At 35.8% G+C, this 15,203-nt stretch overlaps 1 protein-coding gene across 2 annotated transcripts in view; it reads left to right on the forward strand.

Annotated features, from left to right (window-relative positions):
- Positions 1-15,203, forward strand: part of ATL1 (atlastin GTPase 1) — a 101,827-nt gene that overhangs the window by 42,836 nt on the left and 43,788 nt on the right. For both annotated transcript variants that reach the window (XM_017849462.1, XM_017849461.1), the window contains one exon: positions 13,593-13,840. In XM_017849462.1, the coding sequence (XP_017704951.1) occupies positions 13,593-13,840 (248 nt within the window). The remainder of the gene's footprint in view (positions 1-13,592; positions 13,841-15,203) is intronic.

Below are 15,203 nucleotides of genomic sequence, written 5' to 3' on the forward strand. Positions count from 1 at the left end.
TACTAGTTATGATAGCCAAAAATGCTATCTCTTTTTTCCCCTCTCTCTGATCCTTGATTTAGGAAGGCTGTTTTAATTAGTTTGTCTTTAATTACTAGAAAGACTTAACTTTCCCCTCATGTCTATTATCCATTTCTATTTCTATTTTTATTAGTGACTTACTTTTCTACACACACACACATACACACACACTCACAGTGCCCTCATCATCATGTCGTTGTTCTTCTAGAGACATCCATTGAATGGTTTATGGAATTCTTTTGTGTCCAATATAAATAAATAGCTTGTTATATAAATGACTGACTTAACTTCTTCCAAGGCCTTCATATTGCAGGATCTGCATTAATCCTTTTAACCCTCTTCTTCAAAGGCTATCATTAACAGCAGAACTACCTGAGAGTCTGTACGGAAGTGTTTTGAGATCTATTACATATAATCCCATATCTCTATTGTTGCTCTAACATTCTTAAGATTCACATTTATGAGTTAGTATTTTGTTTTTGTTTCCTTATCTCTGTTTGTCTCTGTATAAACTCTTTTGCTGTTACTTTGGAAGTTATTCTCAGTTTTTCTTTCACACAATATTTTTTATGTCATTCTCTTTGAGTTCTACTGCTAGGAAGAGACATAAATAGTTTAAGAAAAAGTAATAGTTCTTTTAATTTTAGTTGCCAAGAGATAGTTTCCTTGGTGGTATGTTTTTTTTCTTTATAATGACTGCAATATGCCCGGAGTTTGTCATCTTACTTAGTTTATGCTGGAAAGATAGATTTTTTTTTTTTTACAAAGTTTACAATTGAGAAAATTAGAAATATACTTCCACAGCATTTCTGGTATATAAATATGATTATTCTCCACATTTGACATTTTTGAAGATTCCCCTTCTGCATGGCTAAATTCAGTAGTGAGTGCCAGCTTCCAGTAACTCAGAACAGCACGCAGAATGAAAAAGTCCCCAAAGTCCCTATAGTGATTGACTATAACACCAAGTATATAAAAAGGTGAAATGATATACAGACTATCCTCAACTTACGATGGTTTGACCTATGAGTTTTCAATTTTACAATGGTATGAAAGCAATACCTATTCAGTAGAAATCATACTTCAAGTACCCATATAACCATTCTTTTTTCACTTTCAATATAGTATTCAATAAATTACATAAGATATTCAACACTTTATTATAAAATAGGCTTTGTGTTAGATGATCTCACCCAATTGTAGGCTAACATAAGTGTTTTGAGGATGTTTAAGCTAGGGTAGATTAAGCTGTAATGTTCAGTAGGTCAAGTGTATCAAATGCTTTTTCAAAATATATTTCCAACTTACGATGGTTTTATCAGGATGTAACCCTATTGTAAGTTGAGGAGCATCTGTATAGTTGGTTCTTTCCTTCCTTGTGAGCTGTACATTTGTATTATTCATAGTAAAGTGCTAGTTTCCATCTAGTTTACTTCTGACCCGTTTCCTGCCCCTCTCTTTTAGGATTTGCGTAGTATTCTGGGAATTGAAACTGAGTTTAATTTAGCAAAACATATTTAAGAAAAAAGAAATCTGGCGCTGAGGAAACTTGTTATGCATTCCAAAGGATTTTTGAATTAAAAAAAAAAATTAGAGACAGGGTCTCATTCTGTTGCCCAGGTTGAAGTACAGTTGCATGATCATACATCACTATAATCTGATATTTCTGGACCCAAATGATCCTTCTGCCTCAGCCTCCTGAGTAACTAGGACTACAGGCATGTGCCACGATGCTTGGCTAATATTTTAATTTTTTTGTAGAGATGGCACCTTGCTATGTTGCCTATGTCTCGAACTCCTGAGCTTAACTGATCCTCATGCCTTACCTTCCCAAAGTGCTGGGATTACAGATATGAGCCACCATGCCCAGCCTATTTTAGATGAACAAGGATAATATTTATTGTGTAGATAATATATAGTTACGAATAATGAGTCAAGTGCATAACATTTGTTCTTAGTAATACCCTGCAGTCCAATATTTTTCAGTTATTTGTATTAAATATATGTAAATAAATATTTATTGAGCACCTACTGTGTGTGAACTTCTAAGTTTTCATTTGTTTGTTTTTGTTTTTGAGACGGAGTCTTGCTCTGTCGCCCAGGCTGGAGTGCAGTGGCGCAATGTCAGCTCACTGCAACCTCTGCCTCCCAGGTTCAAGCGATTCTCCTGCTTTAGCCTCCCGAGTAGCTGGGATTACAGGCGTGTGCTACCATGCCTGGCTAATTTTTTGTATTTTTAGTAGAGACAGTTTCACCATGTTAGCCAGGATGGTCTTGATCTCCTGACCTCATGAACCACCCCGACTTGGCCTCCCAAAGTGCTGGGATTACAGGCCTGAGCCACTGTGTCCAGGCTGTAAGTTTTTAAGAAATACAAAGATGAATAAGACAATCTCTGCTCTCTAAATATTTTTAGTCTAGTTTTTTGGTTTTGTTATTTTACAGAAACTGAAGTTTTTCTAAATAGTTTTTTAACAGCTTTATTGAAATATATATTCCACATAATTCACCCATTTAAAGTGTATAATTCACTGGTTTTGGTATATTCAGAGTGTATTTAGTATATATAATTCTGAAATTATTACAATTTTAGAACATTTTCATTAGCTCCCAAAAGAAACCTTATACCTGTTATACCCTCCATACCCTTCCTACTCTCCAGCTCTGGGTAACCACCAATCTACTTTCTGTTTCTATAAATTTGCCTAATTCTATACATTTCTATGTAAATGGAATTACACAATATGTGGTCCTTTGTTACTGACTTCTTAACATAGTGTGTTCAGGATTCATCCTATTATAGTATGTATTGGTACTGCATTTCTTTTTATTGCTGAATAATGTTTCATTGTATGGATATACTACATTTTATCTGTCCATTTATTAGTTGATACACATTTAGATTGTGGCTTTTCTAAATACTTTTATATGTAAATGTTGATTACCATAATTATATGTATGGGCTGACGTTAATGATAGATTTCTTTCTTAACTTTAAGTTACATACAAACTAATGGCTATATATTTATAAATATTCCACAAATTCATTCTATTCTATTATTTATTCTCTCATTTAATAACAAATTATTTCTGTATTTTTAAAAGTCTCTACACCAAGTCTCTACATCACTCTGTCTTAATTACTGTAGATTTTAATTATCTATTGGTGTCTGTTAGTGTAAGTCCCCCAATTTTGTTCCTCTTCAAGGTTTTCTTTGTTATTCTTGGCTTTCTGCCTTTCCATACAAGCTTATTAATTTGCATAATATTTAATATGGTATTTTGCTTACATTGACAGAATGAGACTTCTTTGTATAAAGCATCTCAGTATTTGATACTGAGTGATAAACAAATATCACAACTCAGGTATTTGTTTTATTTTGTAGCCTATGTAAGTCATGGTTAATAGACAATCTCCCTCCTCTTCATTAATTCCATGTGTAACTCCTCAAGAGCCTTGAACATATAAACGTAAAGTTCAGAGTTATCTACCTAACCCACACCTAGTATACAAAGGCAGAGAAGGAAAGGATAATCAGGTACCAATATCCACTGAAGTCTTTTCCATTACTCTCACCCATAGTATCCACTCTCTTCCAAATCCTTTCAGATTTGTGCTCTGTCTTATCTTCCTGACCTGGCCCCTCATAACCTTTCCAACCTGCTCCATGCATACTGTACTACTTGCTATTCTTAAACATGCCAAACAGACTCTCCCACATACTTTTTTTCAGAGTTACACCATATTGTACACACTGTATTATACCTTGAGTTATTTCTGATGATATATATTGGGCAATTGTTCCAAATGAACTTTCTCATTCTTTACAATTATATTTCACAAGAGGATGAACCATAATTTATTAATCAGTCCCTCATTGATGGACATTTACATTGTTTCTGGTGTTTTGCATATGTATGAGTATATCTGCGAATGAATTCTTTGAAATAGCATTGCTGGGTCAGGAATACATGTATTTGTGCTTTTCATAGTTATCTGCCAAATTGCAGCCCAAAGATGCTGTATCCATTTTAATTCCCACCTGTAGTATCTGTAAGTACAAGTTTACATCTGAACTAATGGAAAGAATTATTACACTTTTGATCTTTGTAAATCCAATATGTGAAAAAGTTATCAATGTATTTTTTCATTTTTATTTGCATGACGGTAAATATCTTTTTATATGTATGGGGTCGTTTAATATTGTGGGTTTTGTCAATTGCTTATTTGTATCTTTTGTCCACTTCTCCTCCTCCAGGCATAGGTCTATGATTTATTTGGAACTGGTTTTTGTGTGTGGTGAGAGCTAAGGGTGGTGGCTCATTTTCCCCACACATGAATATTCAATTGATTTAGCATCATTTATTGAAAAGATCTCCTTTTCTCATTTATTGCAGTGGCACCTTTGTTGTAAATCAGATGATTGTATATGTATGGGTCTGTAGTGTTTTCTATCGGTCTGTTTATTTATACTTGTGATATCACTCTGTCTTAATTACTGTATATTTTAATTATCTATTGGTGTCTGTTAGTGTAAGTCCCCCAATTTTGTTCCTCTTCAAGGTTTTCTTTGTTATTCTTGGCTTTCTGCCTTTCCATACAAGCTTATTAATTTGCATAATATTTATGCAGCAGAGAAATAAGCTTGTTAATTTGTACAAGAAAGATTGCTGAGAATTTGATTTTGGTTATAGTCAATCTATTGATCAATGGGGAGCATCGACACATTTACAATATAGAGTTTTCTAATCTGAGAACATGTATATCCCTCTTTCAATAACGTTTTGTATTTTTCTGCAGCAGTCTTCAATGTCTTTCATTAGATTTCAGTGATATGTTGGAGCCAGCTCCTACTAGTTCATGAGAGCCGATCGGGTACATCTCTTCCTGGCTCCACATTCAGTAAATCACATTGTGAGATTGAAGTGGGCCATGGTGGTAGTATTTATATCGCAGAAATTGGCAAATGTCACAAATCGGGACTTTTCCCCACCTACCCACTGCTAAGAACTGGTTGTTAAACATGTGCCAACACATCACTTACACTGATTACTAGATGATCAGGTTTTATAATGCTACATAAATATTTTTTCTCACTAAAAATAATTAAGTTATAATCCGCATACAGCAAAATTCACTTTTTTAATCTACTGCTCTGTGACTTGTGAGAAATGTGTATAATCACGTTATGACTACCACAATCAATATTTAGAACTGTTCCATTACCCCAGATAATTTTCTCTATCTCTTTAGAGTCAGCTCTAAAGTCGAATGTATCACAGTTATTTATCCATTCCCTAGTTAAAGGAAATTTGGGTTGTTCACAGTTTTTAGCAAATATGAATAAAACAGATATAAACATATTTGTGCAGGTTTGTGTCTGAACATGGGTTTTCACTGACTTTGGGAGAAAGCCTTCAGTATTTTAACAATAAATGTAACATTAGCTGTATTTGTAGATACCATTTATTGGATTAAGGAATTTTTCTTCTATTCCTACTTTTTGAGAGGTGTTTTTGGTTTTGTTTGCTTTCTTTAATGAGGAATGACTATTACATTTTCATACGTACTTTTATGCATCTACTGAAATAATCATATATCTGTCTCTGTTATGCAATGTGGTGAATTACATTCATTGTCTCTGAATGTTAAATTAACCTTGAATTCCTATAATAGATACCATGTGTTTGTGATATTTTAAAAATTTATGTCTAGATTTCATTTGCTATATTTTGTTTAGAGCTTTTGAGTTTATCTTGATGAGAGATACTGGCTTATGACTTTCCTTTTTTATAATGTTCTTGTCAGTTATTGGTATGAGAGATAGTCTGACATTATAAAATAAGTTGAGAATGATCTCTTATTTTCTGTTTCTTAGAAGTTTGTGTAAGATTACTCTTTGCTGTTTTCTAAATGTTTAGAAGAGATCACCAGAGAAGCTGAACCTGGAGTTTCCTTTGCATGAAGGTTTTAAATTATGAATTAAGTTGTTTTCTAGGTATAACAGTATTCATAGTTATTTGTCTTATGTGGTTTTTTTGTTTGTTTGTTTTTTGTTTTTTTTTTGAGACGGAGTCTCGCTCTGTCGCCCAGGCTGGAGTGCAGAGGCGCGATCTCGGCTCACTGCAAGCTCCGCTTCCCAGGTTCACGCCATTCTCCTGCCTCAGCCTCCCTAGCAGCTGGGATTGCAGGCGCACGCTGCCATGCCTGGCTAATTTTTTTGTATTTTTAGTAGAGACGGGGTTTCACCATGTTAGCCAGAATGGTCTCGATCTCCTGACCTCGTGATCCACCCGCCTTGGGCTCCCAAAGTGTTGGGATTACAGGCGTCAGCCACCGCACCTGGCTGGTTTTTTTTTATAAGTGATACTTTTAATTTGTTCATTTCATCAGAGTTATCAAATTTATTGTCATAAAATTACTCATAATATCTCCATATTATTTTAAAAATATGTGTAGGATCTATAGTATCTTTTTTATATCTAATATGAGTAATTTGTGGGTTTTTTCTCTTATTTTCTTTGATCAGTCTTATATTATTAAGTTAATCTCACTGATCTCGATTTCTAGTTCATTTTTGACCATTATTTCCTATCATTTCTTGTCTTTGAATCTAATTTGATATTCTTTTTATTGTTTCTTGACATAGATATTAGCTTATGATTTTTTTCAAACATCTTTACTACTTTATGCATTTCAAAGTGTAAGTTTCCTCTAAGCAAGTTTTGTATATGTCATCTTTTTAATATTTCAGTATAAATAAGATACTACAACCTAACATATTGATTCAATATTTATATGAAAAGGGTCAAAATAGCCAAGATTGATAGTAATTAGAAGATAAGAGGGCTTGTCGCATTAATGTATAATGACTTTTCATAAAGCTATTTTGATGAATATAGTATTGTATTGGTGCTGTCAAAGACAAATTGACAAATAGATCAGAACATTCATCAGGTCATTTAGTTTACAATATTTTCTAGTTTTCATTATACTTTCTTCTTTATTCCATAGGTTATTTAGATTTATTGCTTAATTTCCAAACACTTAGAGATTTTCTTAATATCTTCTTGTTACTGATTTCTAGTTTAATTCCTTTATGATGAGATAACATATTCTTTATTATTGTAATTCTTTGAAGTTTGTTGAGATCTGATTTATAAACCAGTACATAGGCTATTTGGTAAATGTTCCATATGAACTTAAAAAGAATGTGTGGTTTGGCCGGGCACGGTGGCTCAAGCCTGTAATCCCAGCACTTTGGGAGGCCGAGACGGGCGGATCACGAGGTCAGGAGATCGAGACCATCCTGGCTAACACGGTGAAACCCCGTCTCTACTAAAAAAATACAAAAAAACTAGCCGGGCGAGGTGGTGGGCGCCTGTAGTCCCAGCTACTCCGGAGGCTGAGGCAGGAGAATAGCGTGAACCCGGGAGGCGGAGCTTGCAGTGAGCTGAGATCCAGCCACTGCACTCCAGCCTGGGCGACAGAGCGAGACTCCGTCTCAAAAAAAAATTAAAAAAAATAAAAAAAAAAAATATGTGGTTTTATAATTACTAGATGTCAGATAGGTAAGGCTGGCTAATGATACTGTTCAAATCTGCGTATTTACTGATTTTTGTCTGAATTTTAAGACAGTGGAAAGAAAATTCCTAGAAAGATAAAACGAACCAGAAGTATCTCAATAACTATCGAGCTTTATTGGTACTAATATAACAATAGCAATCATAACTATTAAAGAAATTGAAGAGGGCAGGCACGGTGGCTCACAACTGTAATCCCAGCACTTTGGGAGGCCGAGGCAGGCAGATCACTTGAGGTCAGGAGTTCGAGACCAGTATGGCCAACATGGTGAAACCCCGTCTCTACTAAAAATACAAAAAATTAGCTGGGCTTGGTGGCAAGTGCCTGTAGTCCCAGCTACTCGGGCGGCTGAGGCAGGAGAATTGCTTGAACCTGGGAGGCAGAGGTTGCAGTGAGCCAAGATCGCGCCACTGCACTCCATCCAGCCTGGATGACAGAGCGAGACTCCGTCTCAAAAAAAAAAAAAAAAAAAAAAATTGAAGTGACAGTTAAAAATCATCTCACAAAGAAAACACCAGGTTCACAAAGTTTTACATGTGAGTTCTATCAAAATTTCAAAGAACTGTTCACGCCAATCTTTTATTACAAACTTTCTTTTCTTTTTTTTTTTGTAAGACGGAGTCTCACTCTGTCACCCAGGCTGGAGTGCAGTGGTGTGATCTCAGCTCCCTGCAACCTCCACCTCCTGGGTTCAAGTGATTCTCCTGCCTCAGCCTCCCAAGTAGTTGGGACTACAAGCATGCACCACCATGCCCAGATAATTTTTGTTTTCTTTTTTTTTTTTTTTAGTAGAGACGGAGTTTCACCATCTTGGCCAGTTGGTCTCAAACTCTTGATCTCAAATGATCTGCCCACCTTGGCCTCCCAAAGTGCTGGGATTACAGGCGTGAGCCACCATGCCCAGTTGCTAATTCATTTTATAAAGCTTGCATAACTTTTATAATAAAACCACCCAAGGACAAAATAAGAAAGTAGTCATAGGCAACTCATTTATGAATATATATGCACAGTTCCTAAGCAAAATCTTAGCAAACTGAATCCAACATTATATTATACCCAGAGACTATTAGGTTTATATAAAAAATGCAAATATATATTATTTGCTACATTGATATGTTGGACATAAAAAGCTATATGATCACCTCAATAGATGCAGAAGAGATTATTTGATAAAATCCATTATTTGTTTGTGATTTTTAGAAACTCTTAGTAAACTACACATAGAATTTCTTTCATCTGATATGATAAAATGTATCTACTAAACCAAGCCCAATAAAACTGTAACAAAAGTAACCCCAATAGGAAAATATTGGAGACATTCCCTTTAAAATCAGGAAGTTATGCCTACTGAAATCAAAAGTTATGCCCGTTATCACCCCTTCTATTCAACATGGCATTGAATGTCTAATAATTTAAGAAAAGAAAAAACATACATAAAGATTAAAAGTTGGAAACTCATTATTTGAAAATTGTATTTCTGTTTCTACATTAAAAATAAACCCAAAAATATCTACATAAATTTTACAGGAAATAATAAAGTTTAACAAATGCTTCAATGTGAGACCAATGCATTAAAGCTAATTACAGTTCGTTATCCAAGCAACAACTAGAAAATATAATTAAAACAACAAATAAACCAGTCATAGCAACAAAAACTACAGTGCACCTGGGACTAAATGTAATAAACCTCTTCCTACTCCCCCAAATTATAAAACATTACTGAAGGAGTTTAAAGACCAAAAATAGATGGAGAGATAGATCATGTTAATGTACTGGAAGACTTAATACCATGAAGCTATTGATTCATTTCAAATTGATCTATAAATTTAATATAACTTCAGTAAAGAGTTCAACTAACAGATTGATTTTAATATTTATATGGAAAGGGTTAAAATAGTCAAGACCAATAATAATTAGAAGGATAAGAGGTGCTTGCCATACTATATACGATAACTTTTTATAAAGCTATTTTGATTAGGATAGTGTAATATTGGTGCTGATATAGACAAATTGATGAATGGATCAGAATTGAGAGCTCAGAAATGAGTCTGTGTGTGTGTGTGTGTGTGTGTGTGTGTGTGTGTGTTAAACTCTTATTTATGACAAAGATCTTATGGCAGACCGCTTGAGGAAAGAAGGGGCTTTGACAGAGCTCTGAAAAAATTTGTTTCTCATATTTTTAAAAAAATGGCTTTCTGTCTTCCACCCTACAAATAACAACTTCTGATGGACTAGGAACTTAAATATCAAAAGCAAACTTTAAAATTTAGAAAAGGCTGGGCACGGTAGTTCATTTCTGTAATGCCAGCACTTTGGGAGGCCAAGGCAAGTGGATCACTTGAGTCCAGGAGTTCGAGACCAGCCTGAGCAACATGGTGAGACCCCATCTCTATAAAAAATACAGAAATTAGTGGGACTTGGTGGTGGCCTGTGCCTGTAGTCCCATCTACTTGGGAGGTTGAGGTGGGAGGATCAATTGAGCTCAGGAAGTGGAGGTTGCAGTGAGCTGAGATCACACCACTGCACTCCGGCCTGGGTAACAGAGTGAGACCCTGTCTCAAAAACAAAAACAAATACACTTAGAAGAATATATGTGACTATTGGCTGGGCGTGGTGGCTCATGCCTGTAATCCCAGCACTTTAGGAGGCTGAGGCTGGCGGATCACGAGGTCAGGAGATCAAGACCATCCTGGCTGACACGATGAAACCCTTTCTCTACTAAAAACACACAAAAAAATTAGCCGGGCATGGTAGCGGGCTCCTGTAGTCCCAGCTATTCAGGAGGCTGAGGCAGGAGAATGGTGTGAACCCGGGAGGTGGAGCTTGCAGTCAGCCGAGATCGCGCTACTGCACTCTAGCCTGGGCGGCAGAGCAAGACTCTGTCTCAAAAAATAAATAAATAAAAATAAAATATATGTGACTATCTTTCAGATCTTGTATATGGAATCATTTCTTAAACATGGCATACAAAATGTTAACCATGAAAGAAAATATTAATAAAATCTATTACATTAAAATTAAGAATGCCTTTTCATCAATTATAGCTTAAGGAAAGAAAATGAAAAGGCAAGCTCTTAGAAACTAGAAGACTTTTGCTACGCATATAACTAACAAAGGGCTAGCATTCAAAATACATAAAGAACTACAAATCAGTGAGAAAGACAAACTACCTAATAGAAAAATGGATAAAAGGAGATGCTTACCTTGTTAGCAATTAGAGAAATGTATATCAAGACCACAGTGAGATACCAATTTATACCTCTGCAATTGACAAAAACAAAGTCAGATAAAACCAAGTGTTAGAAAGGATATGGATCAATAGGATGTTAAACTGATGGTGGAAGTGAAACATTTATATAGCCACTTAGCAAAAGACAATTTTGCATCATGTGTTAAAGTTGAGTATTTGAAAAACTTACAACCCAGAAATTCCATTTCTATGTGCATTCTCAAGTACCTTTTGCATATGTGTAGTTTGTTACAAACAATTATTTCAGTCTATAGAAAGTTATGATCTAGTTTTCTGCACCAAAGATGTTTGTCTATCCAAAATATTATGTCTAGCTTGGGTCCGTGATTCACATTTGTGTGCTCAGGTCATAATTAAATCATAGGCAAGGAGCATCATCAAATAAAATGTGTATTTGCTATTCTCTAAAAGGGCCTTTGTAATGAGGCTGAAATTAGGTGGTAGGTAGGACTGTAATCAAACATGAATAGATAATAGTATTAATAACCGTCACCATTAATTAAGCATGTACTGTTTGTCAGACTCTTCAATTTTTATTGAATGGAAATTGCTTTGTTTAGTCTTCACAAAGCCTTTCTGATATGGGTACCATTATTAATCTTTTTAAAATGGAGCATAGTGAGCCATTGGGAAGCTAAATAATTTCCACAACTTTATGTTGTAAATTGTAAGGCTGGGGTTTAAACAAAGGCTCTCTGACTCCAGCACCTGTGATATGGCAATAGAGAAGCTATTATCTTTCAGATAAAAAGTCAACTTTTCTTAACTCTGCAGAGAAAACAACTCTGATTTGTGGCTATAGGCAAAGGTCTGTTGTCTCTAGATGCTTTGTACGATTGCTCAGAAAGTAGTGGTGTATGTTTATCTCTACTCATGCAAAACTAAAATTATATATTTTCAGTATTTCAATAGCGTTATTTTATAGATGAACAGCAATAAAATTATCAATGTGATATATATGTCAATGTGATCTGAAGACTTATTTAAAATTATGCCAAGAGATATGATTGCCTTGCTTTCATCTAGTTATAAAACTTCTTATCAAATAGACATCATGAAGAATGTCTACCTAAAGATATTTTCAAAAATTTAGATAAAAGATAATTTAAGAGTCCAGTTTGTTTCAAAATTAGTATTATTGTCTTAGTCACCTTGGGCTGCTATAACAGAAAATCATAGACTGGGTGGCTTAAACAACAAACATTTATTTCTCACAGTTCTGGCAGCTGGATGAGATCAGAATGCCAGCAGGGCTGGATTTTTTGTAAGGGTCTTCCTCCTGGTTCATAGACTGCTTTCTTCATGTATCCTCACAATTCAGAGAAAAGAGGCTCTGGTTCCTTAGTTGCCTTATAAGGGAACTAACTCTATGATGGGAGACCCTCATTACTTAATCTAAGCCTAATCTAAGGCCTCCCAAAGGCCTCATCTCTAAATACTGTCACATTGGGGATTAAGGTTTCTACAATAGCAATTATTGAAGGTTTCTTTGAGGCTAGATCATATATCTGATCTGAGAAATTAATTGGTGTATGTATAGACTTTCTGTTCTTATGATACAAAGCAAATGAGCCTAGGTATGTACTGTCCAAAAGTTATTTGATTGCTACCAAAGAGGCAGTTTTTTTTTTTTTTTTTTCATGGTAGAAAGATCTGGGATGAAAGTTTTGACTCTTGCAATCTAATCCCAGGTTGGCAGTTACTGTCCATGTGAACCTGGACCTGTAATCTGTCACTTTCTAATAATTGTGCTCCTGGGAAATTTAATTAGATTCTTAATTTTCTCATGTGTCAAAAATACAGATAATAATAAATACCTTACCGGAACATTACAAGGATTAAATAAATAACATGAGAAAGATATAGAAATCCTGTATGAGGAAGTCTACCATTTCCTTTCTTCTAAATTCCATTTCCATCTCTTGGCAAGGTCAGTCACGTCTTTGGCTTTAACTTCCTCATCTATAATAATACCAATAGCATGCTTGAGAATCTGTGATTCCGAGCCCTTCTCTGTATTTCTTCCTGTGTATGTTCAGCTTTAAAAAGTATTGCAAGGATCCTTTATGTAAATAAGCTATTTCTGGGGGATAAAGTGTGAACTAAAACCATTTTATTCCTCTGCTCCAAAAGTAGAGTGCTTTGCTTTGATTTTCTTTCTGACTCAGCAAACAGAGACATCTGCACTGACTTAGAGTTTTCTTGAAAAATTTTTTTGTTTCAGTCATATGATCAGAAAGAACAAATGTAAGTCCTTCTGGAATATAGTGTGAATGACATTAAAATATGTCACTAAAACAAACATTTCTTTTCTTTCTTTCTTTTTTCTTTTTTGAGACAGGGTCTCCCTCTGTTGCCCAGACTGGAGTGCAGTGGCACAATCACATCTCACTGTAGCCTTGACCTCCTGGACTCAAGTGATCCTGCCACCCCTGCCTCCTGAGAGCTGGGACCACAGGCACGCACTACCACACCTGGCGAATTTTAAAATTTTTTATATAGACAGGATCTTGCTATGTTGCCCAGGGTGCTCTTGACTCCTGGGCTCAAGCGATCCTCCCACCTCAGCCTCCCAAGGTGCTAGGATTACAGGCATGAGCCATGGCACCCAGCATAAAGCGAGCATTTCTAATTCCAGTATGCTCCTGTGTCAGATGTTTGAGAGTTGAGAGATACATATACATTTCTTGGCACTTTGAGATGATTAGCTGAACCAGTCACTGCTCTGTTCAACAGGTGGATTTTCGGAAAAAACATATGAATGGAGCTCAGAAGAGGAGGAGCCAGTGAAAAAGGCAGGACCAGTCCAAGTCCTCATTGTCAAAGATGACCACTCCTTTGAGTTAGATGAAACTGCATTAAATCGGATCCTTCTCTCAGAGGCTGTCAGAGACAAGGAGGTTGTTGCTGTATCTGTTGCTGGAGCATTTAGAAAAGGAAAATCATTCCTGATGGACTTCATGTTGAGATACATGTACAACCAGGTATGCAGGAAGTACTTCAAAAAGTTTTCTTTCTTCTGTGCTTCTGTCACTTCATGTTTTTGTTTAATGGTGTTCAAAATTTTCATTTCTATTATTATGTACCCTATATGTGAACCAGCTAAAGAAATGCTGTGGTGTAACCATTCCAACCTCAGTGCTTTGGGAACCAAACTACACAGACCAATTTTCTCTGAAGCTGCTTTGTTGCATTTCCCTTAGAATGTGACTTATATTTTTATTCTTTAAAAAATAGACACAGAATATCCTGATTATAAACTTAAATGTTATAGTGTTTAAAATGTCACATAACTTTTGTATTGTAATCACTTTTTTCCACCATTTAGTATGACATATTTCAAGCATATAGCAAAGTTAAAAGAATTTTATACTAAACATCTTGGTATCCACCACCCAGATTCTACCGTTAACATTAGTATTCCTGCTTTATCACTTATGACTCCATCTATTCATCCCTCTTTCCAGCCATCACTCCAAGTTATTCTTTGATGCATTTGAAAATAAATTGCTGGCCGGGCACTGTGGCTCACGCCTGTAATCCCCAGCACTTTGGGAGGCCGAAGCGGGTGGATCATGAGGTCAAGAGATCAGTACCATCCTGGCCAACATGGTGAAACCCCATCTCTACTAAAACAAAACAAAACAAAATTAGCTGGGCATGTTTTCCTTGTCCTTCAAGGTTATTTTCAGGCTTATGGTTTTATTAATATCTCAATGTAGATCATTGACTCAGAGTGAATGTTATAGAAATGTTATTATGCTAATTAATAATAATCACAATTTATTCATTGAAGTATGCGTCCCAAGACATTTTTCCAGGTAATACCTTATTAGAAAAATTTCAATTTCCACCTCAATAGTAATTATTTATTGACTACCTGCTAAATGTCCTAGATTGTGCTAGGCACTATGGTGGATACCAAAGAAAACATACCATAGGTTTTGCATTTAGGCATCTCACGGTTTGGCCAAGGAGACAGAATAACGATAGGTGGAATATTTAGAGCATCACTACGTGGTGATATGGTGATTGATAGATTTTTTTCTTTTTCTTTTTTTTTTTTGAGATGGCGTTTCACTCTTGTCACCCAGGCTGGAGTGCAGTGGCACAATCTTGGTTCACTGCAACCTCTGCCTCCCGGGTTCAAGGATTCTCCTGCCTCAACCTCCCAAATAGCAGGGAGTACAAGCATGTGCCACCACGCCTCGCTAATCTTTTGTATTTTTAGTAGAGACAGGGTTTCGCCATGTGGGCCAGGCTGGTGGTCTTGAACTCCTGGCCTCAAGTGATCTGCCCGCCTCAGCCTCCCAAAGTGCTGGGATTATAGGCATGATCCACCATGCC

Source organism: Rhinopithecus bieti, unplaced genomic scaffold (genome assembly GCF_001698545.2).
Source record: "Rhinopithecus bieti isolate Rb0 unplaced genomic scaffold, ASM169854v2 scaffold_29928, whole genome shotgun sequence".
In the NCBI taxonomy this organism is placed as follows: domain Eukaryota; kingdom Metazoa; phylum Chordata; class Mammalia; order Primates; family Cercopithecidae; genus Rhinopithecus; species Rhinopithecus bieti.